Source organism: Pagrus major, chromosome 22 (assembly GCF_040436345.1).
Source record: "Pagrus major chromosome 22, Pma_NU_1.0".
Classification (NCBI taxonomy): domain Eukaryota; kingdom Metazoa; phylum Chordata; class Actinopteri; order Spariformes; family Sparidae; genus Pagrus; species Pagrus major.
The window spans coordinates 27,631,723-27,649,015 of NC_133236.1; the positions used below are offsets into that span (position 1 = coordinate 27,631,723).

General features: G+C 40.0%; 1 protein-coding gene across 1 annotated transcript in view; it reads right to left on the reverse strand.

The window, feature by feature from the left end:
* Positions 1-1,444: 1,444 nt before the first annotated feature.
* Positions 1,445-17,293, reverse strand: part of LOC141017606 (centrosomal protein of 128 kDa) — a 40,474-nt gene continuing 24,625 nt past the window's right edge. Inside the window, exons 18-25 of the mRNA XM_073492310.1 lie at positions 16,183-16,242; positions 13,839-14,031; positions 10,934-10,983; positions 8,896-8,919; positions 6,122-6,199; positions 5,145-5,258; positions 2,894-3,002; positions 1,445-2,112 (exon numbers count right to left, since the gene is read on the reverse strand). Of these exons, the coding sequence (XP_073348411.1) occupies positions 2,039-2,112; positions 2,894-3,002; positions 5,145-5,258; positions 6,122-6,199; positions 8,896-8,919; positions 10,934-10,983; positions 13,839-14,031; positions 16,183-16,242 (702 nt within the window). The 3' untranslated portion in view covers positions 1,445-2,038. The remainder of the gene's footprint in view (positions 2,113-2,893; positions 3,003-5,144; positions 5,259-6,121; positions 6,200-8,895; positions 8,920-10,933; positions 10,984-13,838; positions 14,032-16,182; positions 16,243-17,293) is intronic.

Consider the following 17,293-nt stretch of genomic DNA (forward strand, 5'->3'; position numbering starts at 1 on the left):
AATGTGGTAAAAGTGCATTAAATCATTTTTATTTTGTGGAAGTTTAGCTTCACTAATTCATACTTGTGTCTTGTTTTTAGTGTTTTTCAAAGCCCTGCTACTCAAGAGAAAAAACGACTTTTGGTGTGGAACTAAATTATTACCACATGGTGAAATTAATGTAGCTTTTTTTGGAGAGTAATCAACCACAGCAGCACCACATTTAAATCACTCTACAACGACAAAGGACAGTCTGCTGCGGAGTCCTGAAACTGACTCAGTGAAGTCAAAATATAACCGAATACATTAACACATATTGTTAATTGCATACTTAAAAAGGGATTATAATGAATGTAAGGACAATTGGGAAATTGTAAATGTGTTGCATGCTAATCGCTAATAAATGCTAATTTATTTCTACTTTATTTCATTTGTGTTTTATCAACTGATTGGCGATAAAGAAAGAAAAAAACCAACCACATCAGAGCTTAGAGGAAAAGTATCCAGCTTAAAATGTTGTTTTTTTCTGTTTTCTATCAATTATGCACATTTTAATTATTTAAAGCTGCTGTAAGCGTTGTAGTCGTTCTAGTTAACCTCTTGTACACTTTGCAGTTTCCCTCCTCTTTATATCACCACATGAACACACAGCGGGAATCGCCAGACACGGCAGCAAACAGGAGGATCCCGACAGGATCGCCTCATCGTGGAGTTCTCTGTCCTGATTGGATAAAGTGTGCAGGGATACGAGGTAACATATTTTCTCTTGTGCTATATGAGCAGGAGGAGGAGAGACAGGGGTTACTGACCAAACACTCTATACCAGTGATTACTGTTGGAATAAATAGCTATTTAACACTTACTTTAATAAAACACTTACACCTGCTTTAACAGACAACATTATTTAGTGACGTATTTAGTTATATTTTTGACTTTTTTAGACATTTGGCACATTCAGGGCTTCATATCTGCCAGAATGTTCAGTGTTGTTTCAGTGTGTTTGGTCAGCTTCATACAATACACCATCTAACTGTACCTTCCCAAAGTAGCGCGCAAATTCTCGAAACATGCGGCTCAAACAAGATTATGTACAACTTTGAGGAATGTTTGCACAGCAGGTGCTGTGTTTATGCCTTTGAAGTGGAGCAGTAAATTAAAAAGAGGACAGCTCTGTCTCATGTGGCTATAGGTTGTTCTCTCCGATGGAGGATTTTAGCACAAAGCACAAGATATACCGTTGGGACTCGCCGGAGTCTCTCAGCTGCTGCAAAGCAAACACTTCACTCTGAAATGAAGGGGACATCAAGTGCGCTTATAAAACCAGATATTTAGATTCATGGGGGATTTATTCATAGTGCGTACGCTTCCTTCGTATTTCATAAAAAATAGGATGACATCTCTTTGTGCTTATTGTTTGTTTTTACAAATATATAGTGTATGAAACAGAAAAATAGAAAGTCAAAGAAAATTGGCCAATACATTTTTAAAAAATGGAAAAACAAAAGATCTGTCACATTTTCATGATGAAGACAAAACAGTGTATCATTAAAAACTGCATATTATTCAAAAGGCACCAGTAGAGTTATACTAAATGATTTCACGACAAAGATATTATAAGATGCATTATAATGAGAGTATAGATCGGTCATATGGTAAACAATATTCAAAACATCTGTTTCAGTTAAACAATGGCAAGAAATGTAACAGAGAAACTATTTGGTTTGACCTTCTTCCAATCCATTAAATACATTCAACTCAGGTTCTTATAAATAACATTTAAACACTTCACAGTATTTCCTCCTTTACAGTGTCCAAACTTATATGTCAAAGTATGTCTCAAAGTTTGATGTGAAATGTCACAGTCTTACCCCCCCCTGCTCTTGAGCACCTTCAGTGATTGCCTGGCTGAGGTAGTCGAGGAGGATTAGTGTTGAGTGTTGGGCCTCCTGGTTCAGTCAAGTTCTTTGTTCTGGATGAGCACCAGGCAGGTAGAATCAGCTGTAAGCACCGTGTGTTTGGCTTTGTAGAGATACAGATAAAAGGTTCACTTAAGGTCGAGCTAATCTGACAGGGGTCTGGCCCCGTTGACTGTGGAGTCATCCAAGTCTGAACTGGTCAGGCGTTTGTGAGGAGCTGTGGCAGTGGGAGAGAGGGAGGGGAGAAGGGAGAGAAAAGATTATATTCCCCCGTCTGTCTATCAACCAGTCCCAGCCCAGAAAGTGTGGGAGTACCACTGTGTGTTCCCCCCTGTATTGTTAATGGATCTATTCCATTACAACTAGTACCTCGCTCTGCCAAAGTAGTCATGAATACATGTGGTAATTGCATTGTATATTAACACTGGTGTTAAATAGGCAGAGATATGTTTTGGCCACCATAATTCTTGGAGGTAAAACAGACACAAAGCCACAGAAAGTACACTTCTCTCTCACTGTGCCAAATATCTGTAAGCAGCTTAGAAAAGTGCTTCGAGTGATTGTGGCTCTGAGCCACTGGCAGTGATACAGACATACACACTTCCAGAGAGCAGTGATGGAAAGTTTGAGCTCTGAGAGACATTTTAAAATACTGAATAGAGAAGTGACCGTGCTCCAAGACTGTCAGGCTTAACTTTATCACCTATAATTATGTATATCACAACTTAAGCTTTGTAAAGATACAGTGAACTGTGGACTTCAGCAGTGCTGAAACAATGACGAACATTATTGTGTCTCAAAAAATAAACTGGATTTTCATTTTAGGCCATGCTGCCACAGTGCAGATATATACAGACAAAACTATTTTAAATACAGGGACATGTTTTCAAATTATCTCGCAATGCAGAGATGCAGAAAAAAACCTGTCTACCATCAAACCGACCCATAGATAAGCTGTCAGAGCACAGGTTTTGCAGCTTCAGTATATAAATACTCACACAGGGTGTCAGATCTCAGCGTGCTGCTGAGGAACGTGCTGGTGCCTTTGATGGAGGAAGAAAGAGCAGCAAGTTTTAGGCTCCTGGAAGTGGCGTCCAGCTTCTCGTCCTGGAAGACAGGAGGACACAGTAACTGACAGGACTAAAAGCATTCAGGTAGCAGCACTGTGTGGCTGTAATGCACGTTACACAACAGAGAAAAAAAGAACGTGCAAAGGAAAAGAAAACGTGATATTTTTAGATCTATTGGGTGGTGCCAGCAAACACACAAATCAAAACATTTTTGGCCACAGTACAACTCAGATTCAGCTCGTCAGCTTCACTCTTACATTGCCAGACTCACAAATACAGACGAACATCTCAACAATTGCTGTGTTACTATGAAGTTTTATACATTTAAGGTTGAAATAAATCTTCACTTAAAATATCGGGAGAGGAGTGAGAGGGAGGTCAAGACATCAGAGGCAGCGGGGCTTCTACAGCCAGAATATTTACACATCCAACGTGTTGAATTGATGGTTTATTTTAACCTAACCAGGGTTTGTGATTGTTGGGACACTGAAAAGATCACCCAAGAGTTAAATAAGTTGTGTTTTACAAGGATAACATTTCTGTAAATAAATTAATTTCACAAAAGCCATGTCATAGCTGTTTCTGGTTGATCAAAAAGGATTTTACCCTTTAACAAAAAGGTCTATCTCTAGATCCTTTCCATAATGCTGTCAGACACGGTGCTGTCGTGGCAAAATTAAGCACTTTTAGAGGACTTACTTTGACAATCGAATTTGCCCACAAGGATTACACTGCAGCCCGTGTCACGGTGGCCAGCTGAGACGAGCTTTTGGACAAATTCCAAAACTGTTTGTAGCTTTTAGTCATTCAGACAACAAAATCTATAAATGTAACAGGTTTTTTTAAAAAAGCAGCATAATCACATCAATTTTAATCTGTCTAATACTGTGACTTATGACCTGCAAAACTAATAATCTCCCATCTCTCCCAGCTGTATTTTTGGATTCATGCTAATTAGCAACTATTAGCATGTTAACATTGTAAACGTGTACCTGCTCACCATCACCATGTTAGCAGTGTCACTGTGAGCACATTGCCATGCTGGTGTTAGCACTGAGCTCAAAACATCATAACTCTGCTGTGTTAAGGGGGGGGCGAGGAGCTGCCCAGCTTTACTGACCTGTCATTGCAACAAGCAAGGGAAATAAATTCGATGACACTGATGTTTAGTGACAGACCAACTGAGAATGTAGCCACAAATATAGCCGATAAAATGTTCTGGTTGGGAAGTGATTTGAGTTTCTCCATGGACTGTGTGCGCCCCCGGTTGATAAAAGCTGCTTTTAAAGACATTTATTTGCCTGTAAACATGCAGGTAATAGTGTCCCAGCCCGAAAATATTTCTCCTAACATTTTGTGATTCTGTTACAAGGTCACTGTTGTCTCTTGATTTCTTTTATCCTGTACACATAGATCATCAACGTTACAGATGTCCTGTCTGAAGAGAGTACAGGTGTTTTTAAGCAGAGAGCCACTATTACATTCAGCGTGGAGCTGTTTGTTGTTATTGGCATTTCTGACACTGATCAAGATGGAAGTCTCGTAAAGACACTCCATCCATCCTTTTCCCCTAAACAAACCTCGGGTGGGCAGCAGCTATTAAACTAATGCAATCGCCACTTATCGCTCGACATGGGAGTCATTTTGGCAAACCAACAGGGTAATCTGGCAGATTAAACCATTTAAAAAGTGACTGTATAGCTGTTTAGGGCAGGTTGAAAACTGCTGATGGCAATCAGCTGTCAACAATGATGTCTTGATGGCCCCCTTGACGGCTTTCTGGCACAGAGAATGACTGTAGCACTTAAAAGTGACTGGTAAAATTCAGGTTGTGTTTGAGTGTACATTTGTGCCATTGCTCAAGCTCGTCCCACTCTGTCCATCCATGATGCATTACCAGCATGTGAAATTATTCATTTATTCATACAAGTTGCAAATTAGGTGCAGTGCACACATTGGCACTGGTGTGGGCGAGCTAGACTCATAAATGGCTCTCAAAGTCAGGCTATCCTTATCCAAACCGCTGCTGTTGAACAAAGCAGTGCAATTAGTGACTGAAATAGAAAAAAGTGTGGGTTGTTGTTGGGGAGTGCAGCCTCTTGTACAACATTATAAAGCTCGTTTTTCTACAGTACAGAATCACATCTGTCGGCTGTGTGTGTGTGTGTGTGTGTCGTACTCTGTGCTCTTGGATTCTGCGCTTGGACTCGTCAAGTTGGTGCTGTAGGTCCCAGACGATCTCTTTGTATTTGGTGTAGCGCTGCTCTACCATTTCCCTCTGTCGCTGTGATTCCTGAAGGCACAAAATGGAGCCTGTGTCATAACAGTCGACCGCAACAAAGACACAATTGTCATTTACGAGGCCAAAAAGACGAAAACTACTGAGCATTTAAACCTCAGGCTTTAACCTCATATATAATAAAAGAACATCACTGAAATGAATACACAACATTGATTCACATAATAAATGTAATACAAGACTATTCCTTGGTGGTTCTCTGCATGCGGTTTATTTAATATGTATTAATGTTTCATATTTTACTGCTCCTACAGTTGGATCTCAACTACTGTATTTTATTAGGGGTGCAACGATTCTCCAAATAAATGTTTCAGTTGAGACCTTGGTTTTTGAGCCGCAGTCCAGTTCATATCATGGTTTAAGAAAAAAAACACGTAGAAAAAGAATATTAAGAACAGTTCAAAGGAAGATTAACTTTCAAAATAAACCTCAACACACAACTTCACTAAGTAAAAAAAATGAGTAAATGAATAAGAAACACTTCTCTTCAGACCATATTAACCAAGTACAGCAAAAAGTCTTTGAAAAGATGGATTTGAAGGGAATGTGACACAAAGTTTTGTAATTTATGAGCAAACCCTGACACCATGTAGAGTGCAACGGGAGCAGGGTCATCACGGAGTAACAGTCCAGCTTGAGGAGGAAATATATTTTTTCAGAGTTTTTGTCCCTTTGAGGACAGGACTGATGTTAAACAGCAGCAAATGAAAAGAGTTTTCTGACACATCAATATGAATCTGTTTAAAAGTGAAGGTACCAGAGATGAAATTGTGGCAGTGTGAGTGGTGGCTTTGGACTTTGTTTCAGAATCATTAAACTGCTTTATTTTCAACAACAAAAGCTTTTAGTGAACCCACCTCCAAATCTTTGAAGTTCTCCATCAGACATTGTTTCTCTGGAATTGCCTCCAAGTGGTTCAGGGCCACTCGTGTGTTCTGTAAACCACACACACCAAAACAAAATCCGGTCATTATCATAGCAAATATTAGCTTCTTGGTTTGTCTAACATTGGTATTTAGCCATTTAACTGCAGCCATTTAATTCTGCAACAAATAAAAACATGACAGTGTGAGAGATTTAACTGAGAACTCAATACAAAATCTGTGTTTGTGCTACAATAAATCAAAAAAAATATCCAAAGTCATTCATCTGGACGTGATTCTTTGAATGAGCACTTAAAAAAAAGCATTAAGACCACAGATGATGTTTTAGTGTAATGATTTTAATTATAAATGTCTTCTAGCATCATTTTAAAAACAAAGAAATCAAGTAAAAATCATGAATTACCATGTAAGGGACAAGCAGAAAGCACTGCAATGCTTTAGCTAAATAGTAAAAGGAGAATTACCGCTGGTAAATACTGGGGCTACATCTCAGTTCCCTTAATTACCTCCCCTTCCCCTCATTTGTTTTCCTTGTTCCTCAGCACTTCTTATTTACGACCAAGAAAAAAGATGAAAGAAAGAGATGCAAGGACGAAATAATGGATCAAACACGTATTCAGTAAAATGAGACGTTGTTCCCAGTCAAAGGTCACCTGAAGCAATGATTACTGATGATGGCTGCACAGCTGGATCTGCTGTCCGTGGGCTTTAACTGCTCTGTGGCGGCCACTGATGCCTTTGTATTTGCAGAGATAATGGGATGTACTATCCAAATAACAAGCGTACACAGCTGATACTGTTTTTCTGTTTTGTTGTGTCCCTTTTGATCAGCACATTAAAGAAATCACCTAGATCGCCTTTTTCCACCTACGCAACATAGTTAAAATTAGGTCTACTCTGTTCATGGCTGATGCAGAGATCCTAATTCATGTTGTTGTTCTGTCTCGATTGGATTACCGTAGCGTGCTGTTGTCTGTTCTACTGCTCACTACTACTAAAAATCTGCAAATGGTTCAGAACGCTGCAGCTAGAATCCTAACTAAACCCAGAAAAATGTGATCATATTTCACCAATTTTAGCTTCACTTTATTGGCTCCCTATCCATGTCAGATCAGACTTTAAGGTGCTTCACACGCCTTATAAAATTGTAAATGGTCTTGCCCCTTCATTATCTGTCTGATCTCATTATCTCCCATCCCTTGCTTTATGCTCTCAGAATACAGGGCTCCCCAGAGTTAAAAAGAAGTCAGCGGGCTGCAGGGCCTTTTTTCCTATCATTCCCCCTTTTCTCGAGAATAATCTCCCTGCTGACATCAGACAGTCTGACTCAGTTGAGGCCTTTAAATCTAAGCTAAAAACTCTTCTCTTTGAATTAACTTTCAATTAAGTACTTATCCTGCCGTACTTCAGGCCTAGTAACTGTTACCATTTGAGTTCCGGCAGATCAGTCTAGATTCATCTATTATATGGTATGATAGGTAAAAAAAGGTTCACGGCTGGAGTGAATGGAGTGAGTGGTTGTTTTCTGCTCCCAGTCCATCTCTAGCCCATCTCTCACAGTCTATACAATCCCAATTCAAACACTGGTTTAAAATCACCTCAATATAATATATGGTGAATTTATAATAATTAAACATGAGTGAAATGTTCATTATTTCACTATTAAAAAACACTTAAAAATGCTTTATAAACCTTTTATCAAGCACATTTAAAGGTTGTTTAACAGTCAAATAATGATAAACTATAATTTAATTGACTATACATTTACAATTTATTAATGATTTTATTATTAAGTGTTATACAAGCATTTCCTTTTGATTTCTATCATATTCACTGTAGCATGAACTAATAATGGTGTGCTCAAGCCTACATGTTGCCAGCCATGATGTCATCCCGCCTGCTCGATTCAAAAGCTAATTGAGGACTTTTGTTGCGACAGACTCACTCAGTGCAATCTTTGATTGAGTAAGTACTCCAGCAGCACTCCATTCTATTCATGCCTGCACTGTACATTTCAATAGCCTTCCCATTCCCCATTCAGATGGAGCATTTAAGCATCAAAAGAACTGGTTGTTACAAGGTGTCACACTGATTGCTACACTGAAAGGCACAATGACATACAAGCAGGACTGTTGGCTGATCCGCACTACCCACACTGACTGGAGGATATCCTGCCGCTGTGCTGTTGTGGTAAGCAGAAAATTATTGGACTTTCAAGCGGTCCGAAGTATTTTCTCTTCTCTCTCACGGCGGCTAATTGAAAATTCAAAGTGGTAACATAATTGTGATGGATGGACAGCTTCATCCATTTTTTTTTTCCCCAAGTGAGTAAAACGCGTGTGGGTCAATACAAGCTTTCAGTAGTGCTAAGTAATTTTGGGCTGACATCTAATTGCTGATTAAGGATGTTAGTGGTGAACATTAACTGTGTGGACGGTGAGGTCAATACTGTACTGTCAGTACAGCTTGGTTCTTAACCCCATCAGTAAGACTTATGATGATTAACAGAGCTCTGAGCCTTGACTAAAGCAATCATTTCCAACCCTCCGTAAGCTTTGTATGGGTTGTTAAACAAACATAGCCTCAGGTGAACCTGCCCACACAGCTGCGTCAAATCATGCTGAAAGTCAACATGACTTCTTGATTTAACAACTCCAGGGCACTTCACTTCACAAGAGGTTATTTAAACTTGAATATATATACCAATTTTATTATGCATTACTTTGAATCAAGAAATCAAACCTTACCATCTCTAGGTCCAATACACGGTCCTGTTAAGACACAAAAACAGGAATAGCAGTTTATATACATATAAAAGTGAGATCAAATACCAAATTAAAGGTTAACTCCAACTTTACACATGAAAGTGTGTTACTACATATGTGAAAAGAAGTATAAAGTCTTTTGAGGCTCCAGAGGAAGCTGCATGAAATCTGATAAATTGCCACCAGTAACATATTTTAGGCATAAATAGGCTTTATTGGCAACCCATTTTATTTGTGTTGCCAAAGCACAATTAGATTATGAAAAAGTTAAAAGAACAAAAATTCACTCAGTGGCTGTTGCATTGTGGGTAATGTAGACTCTGGTCTAGCATTGCACTCATGTAACACTGTTGTCCTTATGGACAAACCAATAATCAAGACAGCCTTTTTTAATGCATTGTTTTCCTTTTCAAAACCTGGTGCCTACATTTCCCACAATGCAACCTTGCCACTGAGTGACATCACTGGAGGAAATTCATCAGACTACATGCAGCTTCCTCTGGAGCCACAAAAGACTTATTGTTATTTTTTTCACATACGCAGAAGTTCTCCCCAAGACCTGTAAACACACCTAAATGTGTTTAATTGGTGGAGTTATCCAAGGTCCAAAGAATGTAAGGTTTCCATGTCTTTTTTGCCACACATCCATGATAAGCAGGTTGTGAGTGGGTACTGTCTACTCAGGCATGTGAGAGCTGACCAATCAGAGCAAACTGGGCTTCTCGGGAGTGTTCAGACAGAAAAGGCGTGAATAGGGGTGCAGTATGAGCAAAATAATGTGTTTTCAGAACAGTGTGTTAACTTTACCTGAAAATGAGCATAATATGGGACCTGTAAGGCTCAAACTAATAAAAATGAGCCCAGACAGTAAGTCCAGGTAACTGCTCAAAATGGTAGATAATAAGAGAGAAACCCAGTGTGTGTGGGAGAACAGTGACAGAAGAGAGGGATAGTGTTCCAACAAATAGGTACCAAGGGACGGAAACGCAGGGGGGCTAGGGAGAGTCTGTAGCACACAACAGGCTTCTTATCACACACACCGACACACACACACAAAGACAAACCGCTCTCGCCGCTCATCCAGCTCCTGACTGATGTTCCCTCTCTAACGATGCATAAGTGATGCTATGCCTCTTATCTGCCACTCAAACACACACCTGCTCTTCCCCCCGACCGGCTGCCTCTCCCCCATCTGCCTGTAATGTGTTGACGGTTTGTAACAAGGGTACTTTCTTTTCCTCAGCCCACACCCCTCCCAGATTCTTACTCGTCTGCGTCCCTCACTCTATCAGTCTTTCCTCTCTACATCTCTCTCTCCTCATCCTTCATAATTAAAAGCTCGGCTGGGTCTGAGAGGGCTGATTAATTGCACACGAGCTCTGGCAGGTGCCATCATGCAGCCACAGATGGGACCCGGGTACCCAACACAAACACATGCACGTTCACAGAGGTACAAACACACCTTTGGAAAGAACAAATGCTTAGCAGACATTTTAGTGTGTGTGTGTGTGTGTGTGTGGGTGCTTGTGAGCATGTGTTTCGCTGTTTAATGGTGAGGAAAGGGCCGGTGAGGTGCTGGGGGCCAGTCCAATCCAGACTAGGTGAGTTGGTGGCCTGCCAAATGTAGATGCTGCAGTATTGAAAGACAGAGACAAGGCCTCTGGTGGCTTTTAAACTCCAAGGCCTCGTGTCTGCAGTAATTAGCTACTTGTCCAAGCAAGGCTGCAAGGAGCCTGTCAGGCCCGTGGCTGTGTACTAATGTGTGCAGCACTGCATCACAGAGCTCAGATGACTAAAGCCCAGCAGTTGCTCAGAAAACAACCCAACAGATATGCAAAACAGAAAGAGAATTTGAAGGCAATGTGGTGCATAAACAGAATAGTACCAGCTGTCTGTTTCTGGCAACATAATCGAAATTAGGGCCAGCTGGATATTAAAAATCTATCATTCATGGTGCAGATTTACAGACACAAATGAACAGACAATCAGATAAGGATTAATAAAGATATAAAATGCTAACCTGAAGGCTCCTCATTTCTTCCTCCTTCCCGCGACTCCTCTCCAACAGCTCTGAAAAAAACATTGCAGTTGATGAGTTGAATTTGCCTGTAGAGAAATGTGGCGAGGGACTGACCCTTTTTAGCAAATAGCTGTACAGTTAGGATTGGTAGAAACGGCTCTACTGTTTGAGGGAGCACTCAAAGTCTAGTCAATACCAATAAAATATAGCAAATAAGTAGCAGATTGCTTTTTTCACAGCAGACATTTTCACTGTCAAAGCAGGAAAAGCACAGGTGTGACCAATAACGTTAAAGGTGGCTCCATTCCTTTAAGTGTCCCAGTTAGCCATGTCAGAGTGAGCAAGCACGGTACTGGATAAAATGGAACAAGCTCAACTAAATGGAATAAAGCCTGCACCTGTGACTTTCCTGCTTTGACAAGTCAAAATGTCTGCTGTGAAAAGGGTTTATTAAATAACTAAATAACCCAAAATGATCTGTTTTACCAATTTCAATCTCTGAAGAATGGGAAAGTAGGCTCAGTCACTAAACCTCCGAGCATATCAACAAAACAAAAAAAATTAAATTAGTGTCACTGTCGTGTGGTGAATGCCACTCACCCAAATATGTTCGACTGTCTCGATTATTCTTGCCCGAACAGGTGGAGGAGAGACAGACTGTGTGTGTGTTTGTTGTTGAAAGCAACAGCAAATTGTTTTTAATCACTATCACTGCTTGTTTGTTTAATGAGGTGTTAATTTGGAGGAATAACTGATTTCATTTAGAAACAGAATTCTATTAAGCAAATGCCACAATATTATAAGTTTTAATGAAATGGTGGCAACACATTGTGAGAATAACAAAGAAGAAGAAAATCATTATGAAATATAATCATAAAGTATTATTCTTCCAAAAAAAAATAATCTTATTGTTCCAACCTCCTGTGTTGACTTTTGATGAATATATTGTTTGAATTAACTCTTGCACTATTAATGACAGCTTCAAACATGACTCAGCCAATACAAACTGAGAATCAGAGAGGATTCTTTAACAATCTGAGAAGCTCTGCACACATACATTAACATACTGATATCTCATTGGGTGTTCCCAAGCTCACTATGTAATTACCTGGGGGTGACTGAATCTCCATCTCCTCAAGCAGGTGTGCGTATAAACAAACATACGTCTTACACTGGCCAACACACTTGACTTAATTCTTAGCGAAACACCAATTCTGGCTATGGGACAAACAGATGTTTGACAAACACCCAGTCACATCTCACTTTAAACTTTGGTTATGTCCTATAAGGTTAGAACTGCCGTTACCTACACATGCAGGGAAGCCCTTTTTTAAAAGTAAAGGCCACTAGAGAGCCCTGCTCAAGTGATTAAAAGACTGCAACTACAATCTGACACTCAATTACTGTATATCACACAAGGCTTCTGCAGGGTGCTGACATTAACACTGATGAGCAGACAAGTAGTTATAATAAATCTCATAAGAAAACAATTTCCAGATTGTTAATATAACAGGCAGCAAAAACAACAATCAGTTGTGATGTCGACAGGTAAACTTGAATATAATTTAGTGTTTGCCTCATTGCATGGCTGAGTATTTTGCTACAAATACATCAGGTCATTTGCGCTCATCACAATGTACGTATTCATGCATGGTAGGGATTTGTACGTCTTGTCTTCCTCTGCAATAATCACAACAAGAGAGCAGCTGAGCAACCACTTTACTGAGAAGCCACATTCAAAGCACAGCTGATAAAATCTTAATTTGCACGCCTTTGGTTCATATAACCAGATCCTGAAGCTGTTGTGACATGCAGATTACTCTTAAGTCTAATTACTACAGAGACCATATCAGTGCTTCTGCCTGCAGTGAAGACAGACGAGGCTACTTGTGTCAAATGGCTGATTGCGTCTAAAGACAGAGTGAACCGTGTTTCTAAAGGGGGTCTGGAGATGAGGCCGGATCATCCGATGTCTTATCTAAATGGTGCAATACTACCGCTATAGCCAAAAAACAGAGTGAAATTACAGGCGGTTGATTATCTCTGGCACAGGTGTTCTATCTCCCTGTTCATGTCTACATCTCTCTCTCTCTTTATGGTCTCACTGTGTCTTTTAACTCTCTTTCTCTCCGTTAATGGAACACAAATTAGGCCCTTGTCCCTGTATTGTTCAGATGAAGCACTGAAAACAAGTTGTTCTTCCTCCGGCAGTTAGAGCTCATTAGGAGAAATTCAGTCAAAAATGGGACTTGGGATGGGGAAAAACAAGACCATTTCCCACAGAACTCTCACAGTTCACACACATTAAGACGCTCTCTCAAACATTTGTAATCATAAATAGACAGGCCTGTGTGCGCGGTCTCAAAAACAATGCGTCTGATACACAGGCACAGACGGCCATTTTAACAAGCATCCATTACAACCTAACACTCTGTGACAAAAAGACTTCAGTAATATGCAGGCATTTAATTATTAATTGCTTTTAATTACGGGATGATTAAAATGTAAATGAGTGAGGACGAAAACAGGAAGTCAGTGTCTGACTAGGCTGTATCAATCAAAAGGACTACTGGTCCAACAGTCGAGGAATGACTTTATTTTCATTAAGAGCTTTGCTATGGTAAAAACTCATGTCGTTTCAATGTCTTAAATTCAACAGGCATGGACAACCGAAGAATTTCAGGTCCAACGCTTCCTTTATAAATCGGGTATTAGCCGCCTAATAAAGACGACAGAGCCTGATTTACCTCACATGATGCTGTGCTTTGACATTTTATACTGGGTGTGTAAATGACTCACTGGCATGCACAGAGACACAAAATCATACACTACATTCTTACTTACTTCCTGAGTTTGAGTGAAATCAACGTGCAGGTATTTTACTCATTCGCAACTGTTCGTGTACCTCTCTTTTCAGTGCTGAGCGAGTGCAGCAGCTTCTCCTGTTGGTCCAGGCGCTGCAGGAGAGCCGTCTGCTCTGAGTCCCGGCTCTGCCTGAGTGCCTTCAGCTGATCCCGGGTTTGTTGATGCTGCTTCTTTAGGCGCCGTTCTCTCACGCTGCCTTCATGCACCTCCTCACACAGCCAGCGGAGCTTGGTCTGGTTGGTTAAATGAATAGAAAATCAATGCATGATCGCTTTTGACAGGAGTGAAGAAGGATGGGCTTTGTGGGCTCTTACAGTCAAGTTTATATGAAAATTTTAAGGGGATCAGAGCATTAGGAAAGAGGCATTACTAGGGACATTTCTGCGTTTCAGACCTACCTTCTTTTAAACAATTTTTCCTTTCATACTCATATACAGGGCTGTGCACCAATTGTTTTTCTGATGTAGAAGTCTGCACACTAATTAATGCAAAGGACATCACAGGACCTTAATTAAATCACAAAAACTGCCTGATATAAGAAAATCACAGGGGAATCCTGTTTTCCCTTGGAAGCCAAATTCTTTCATAGAGAAGATACATCTTAATTTCTCTTTTATTTCAAAGGCTTTTTGCTCCAGTACTGTCCGTGCTCCGAGTTTACAATTCTCTTGAAACCAACATGCCATCATAAATCATTTCTTTATTAAATCAGTCCCATGCTAATTATTTGACCTGTTAAAGCGCTTGGCTAATGGCTGTCAAGCGATTGTCGAATAAAGTCCTGCATGCAAACAATAAATCTGGGAACACTGCTTTAAGTTTTCTTGCAACACACATTAAAACTTAACACAACTGTACCTATAGAGCCATTAAAAACTATGATTTTAAACAACTCCGCTCTTGAATGTAACCGTTTTAAGTGTTGTTTGTTTATCATTTTTGTAATTTGTATGTATTTATTCTGTTTTAAAAGGAGACCTATTATGCTTTTTATTTTTGTTTTATTCCTTTTCTTCTGTGTTTAATATAGGTTCTTGTGCATGTAAAAGTCTTGAAAGTTTAAAATCCCACAGTCTACACAAACAGAAGCTCCTGCCTTCAACAGAAAACACTGCTCCTGAAGTGCCTGAAACATCTCGTCAGTAGTCTAGTCTTTAATTCTGTTACTCTGTGACATCACACATCACCATGTCCTGGCACATAAGAATTAACTTAGCACAGCTGCTCTGTTGTTGTAAGCTGTGCTGGCTCAGGTGTGTATGAGCTGACCAGTCAGAGCAGACTGGGTATTCAGGTAAACCTCAACAATTAGTATGATAAAAGCTGTAAGAAAACACAGTGGCCCAGTCAAAGTGGTGTGGAGCACACTGTCAATGCAACAGGTAATGTACATTTACAATGCTTCATTCGAACGGTTGTTTGACCCATGCAAAATGATTGGTGAAATGGGAATTCTAACTGTACTCTATAAGCCTGTAAATCATATGTAGATTTTTTCCTAACATAAAAATGGCTAACTAGGGAGCTAATTATCTCTGTTGTTCTCTAGTGTTTTGTTCTTGTACATGCACAGTGCTCTGAAAGCTTTCTGACAGCAGATATACATTATGGTGATAAACACTATGAATTGTGCAAACACATTTTAACACAGTATCATGCATCACCACCACAGCCATAATTACATGTTTCTTTCGTGGAGCACATCATTGAAATATGAAATTGGAACTGATTTGTCTTGGAAAGAAGCCAGGAGGCAACCATTGCTGCAAAGGAGAAGAAGATAACTGCAAGAAGGCAATACATTAAATAAAAAACTGCATCCAAACTTCATTAATTAAAAGAGAGGCTCACTAAAGGAGAACGTCACGTTGACAGCGATGCTGGCTCAGAGGAATGAAAACTCGAGAAATAACGCACTATGACTGAAGTTGTAAGGGTAGTGGAATTTACAGTTGTCCTTGCCCTTATGATTATTATGGAAACATATTCTGTCACAAATCCCTGAACTTCATAGTTTCATTATGATCACTGCTGACTCTCACCACACATCAGTGCACAGCTGAGGAAAGTGGTTTCTTCCACAATAAATCATCTTCTCTGCGAGGTCACACTACAGTAAATGTTTGTTTAAACAAGCAACATACAGAAATGTATACAACGATGCAACCATATGTGGTTGGAACAATACTTCTATGTTTGCAAGGGCGGAAAAACTGATAACATAAATTCTATGCAGCTTTTGTCCTTCATTAGGCCTGTATATACGTGTGATGCTCGTGGTAATAGTGTCACATGCTTCATCTTGTGTTTTCTCACTTATGTAAGTGATTAATCAGAAAAATCCCTTGTATGGAAGGCAGCACTACTGCATGTAATAATCATACCTTTGTCTCAGCAAGCCAGCGGTGGGGGTCTTTCACTAATCCAGGTTTCTGGGAGATCGCCTGTTAGAAGTAGAACAAAGATTAGCTATGCGAGCTTAGCTGTCTTTGTTATCATGCATTAAAAAGATGCTCTTCCAAAGGCCAACAATGCAAAGGAGTGCAAAGAGATCTTGAGGTTGGGATTTTACGGATGTATAGGTTGTCTAAAAAGACACAAATATATATAAAGCAACATCCTAGAAGTAAAAAAATGCAAACAGACAAAAATAAAATAGTATTGGAAAATGTGAATGGACAAACAACCGAATAAAAAACAGAAGAGCAGCCCCCCTGTCAAACCCTTAACTTTGTGAAGAACAGCTTCTGCCAACTTAAATTGGCGTGCGTGTGTGTTAAACAGCCTATGACACTACACACGCTGGTGCATGCACACACACCTACACACAGAACTTGTGTGTGTGTCATAAAAATGAGCTCAGGGAGTATGTTCCATCCTGCCCAGACAAGCTTGTCAGCATCAGCAATACAAACTGACTGTCTGCCAGCTCCTAATGACTGCTGACACACACACACACACATGCACGCACACCCACCCACACGCGCACACACACACAGAGAAAACCCACTCTAACGACAAAAAGACACTCAGATACACAGATAAACACAGTCACAAAACGAGATGGCACTCAGTTCAAAGCACTCCTCCGCCAACACTGCAACTGTTGATATGTGGAATTTTCACCAAAGGTTAACAGTCCTGTCTACGCTTCATTACAAGCTTGTTTCACATGAGGGGATGAATGCATGTGTACATGCCAGGACCTGAAATGGAACATTAGACATGCCTATTCAAACACAAGCCACATTTAACTATTCGAAATGTCCATTGTATCTCCATGTAGCCAATAAGATCTCTGTCCTTACAGTGGCCATTAGGGTAGCACAAAAAGTAGTTGGTTTTTTTTGCCATTTTTTGAATAATGACAGTGGAGATACAGACAGGAAACATGGAGAAATAGCAGCAATTGATACGCAACAAAAGACCACTGAGCCTGCAGGACTACTCAAAGTGGCAGCTTGATCCAAAGAGAAAAAGCTCTCCCATGACCTA